Genomic DNA, 1,694 nt, shown 5'->3' with positions numbered 1-1,694 from the left:
GCTGTTACGTATCGCAGCAACGGGCCGACCCGCTCCATGAGGCGTCTACGTATTTATGTCTATGCTTTAAAAGACATGGAGTATAACGTAGCTCTTCTTTCTCCTGGGCCTCCCATCTTTCCGGTCTGGTCCACTGGCTCCCCCTAGTGGTCTGGAGGTTTAGTGGTGAGGTTGCAGTGTTTTTCTGTTGGATTTTGTGTTTGTGTTTTACAGATTGTGTTTGCAGCACGCTTGGCTGATGATTTGTCCCTGTTGGAGCCTGTAAGCACCATCATCAGCCTGCAGGTCAGTCTGATCAGCAGAGGAACAGGAAGTCATCATCAACCAGAGGAGGAAGGTGGACCAGATGGAGACACTGCCACTAAAACTCTCATTAATCCGGTTTGTGTTTCAGTCTGCTGACTCTGATCTCAGGGTGAGTCTATCTCGCTTGATGCTGGCTGCTGTTGCCATGACGACGGCTGGCAGGAGCGGCGCTCCGGCAGCTCTGCTCACCGCAACCTGAGTGCCTCCGGAGGCATCAGCTCCAGCGTGTGGGTCGGCCCGTAGATGTTGACCACGAACAGCTTGACGGCCGGGTTGGGCTGGCCCGCCTGAACAGCCAATCAGAAACACCGCTGATCACACACAGGATGGAGAACACATCGTCACCTCCATGAAATAACGGAGAACAAGTCAACCATCATCCTCTTTTTATGGCATCATTTTTGGCCAAAGTCATATTTTAACAAAAAGAGGTAAAATGATTTATGCCTTAATTTCAGGAAGCTGACGATATGAAAACGTCCAGATCAACAACATTCAGACGATGAATTTCATCCCTGATTTCCTTCTTGATTATTTCAAATCAGATGGTGTGTCGTCCCTCCAACCGACAAACAACAGAAGAAGAATCATGAATGAACAACATTTTTATCTAAATATCAAGTTACAAAATTAAAAGGAATAAAAAGCTACATAGAACAAAAGTTCACCACTTTCCATCTGCATCTTTAATCCCAGACGGTTTACAGATGACCTCTGACCCCTCCCAGGTTGACGGGCAGCAGCAGGTCGTTACTGACAGTTTTTAAATAAATGCTGACTTGGTGTAACATGATGAGTTTTTGTTCCTTATTTTAACATCTGGTGATCTGTTTGTGTTAAATCAGATTTTAAGACGTAAACCTCCAGAACTGAAGCAGGTGTGTTTGCTGTGTGGAAGCGGTACCTTGGGGTAGGGGTACTGCTTCTGTTTGGGGTATGTGGCGCCGGTGAAGCGTGGCAGAACCATGTTGGGGACCAGAGAGTCGTTGAGCACCAGGAAGGCCAGCCGCTCCCCGTCTGGAGACCACCAGTGGGCCACATGGCTCTCCAGGATCTCCTCTGTTCCCACACAAACGGCCAGTTATTCACAACCAGGACAGCATGTTTACGTTTAGCTCCTCTATGGAGGACTGATCCTGGCAAAACTGGCAGTAAATGCAGAAATAAATAAATAGCTTGATAGCAGAAAGAATGTGGCAAATACTGGATCCTTATTTGATTATTCAGTAGGATATAAATTATTGTTTAGAATTTTAAAATGTTATTTTAACCGTGTCACTGTTACTTAATTTTCCATTTCATTTCCTATAGGTTTGTTTCCTTTTTGTCTTTTTTTTTTCATATTTTGTATTTACTGTTTTTCTGTTTGTTTTTTCATATTATGTTCT

The 1,694-nt window shown here is 44.8% G+C and overlaps 1 protein-coding gene across 1 annotated transcript in view; it reads right to left on the bottom strand.

Moving 5' to 3' along the window:
- The window catches only part of dpp10 (dipeptidyl peptidase like 10), a 37,074-nt gene that overhangs the window by 12,794 nt on the left and 22,586 nt on the right, over positions 1-1,694 (bottom strand). Inside the window, exons 7-8 of the mRNA XM_015049222.1 lie at positions 1,211-1,365; positions 496-593 (exon numbers count right to left, since the gene is read on the bottom strand). Of these exons, the coding sequence (XP_014904708.1) occupies positions 496-593; positions 1,211-1,365 (253 nt within the window). The remainder of the gene's footprint in view (positions 1-495; positions 594-1,210; positions 1,366-1,694) is intronic.

Source organism: Poecilia latipinna, unplaced genomic scaffold (assembly GCF_001443285.1).
Source record: "Poecilia latipinna isolate Pla-1442-1.1 unplaced genomic scaffold, P_latipinna-1.0 Scaffold935, whole genome shotgun sequence".
In the NCBI taxonomy this organism is placed as follows: Eukaryota; Metazoa; Chordata; class Actinopteri; order Cyprinodontiformes; family Poeciliidae; genus Poecilia; species Poecilia latipinna.
The sequence above is the reverse complement of the archived record's forward strand: the minus strand, read 5'-3'. Positions and strand labels throughout refer to the sequence as shown.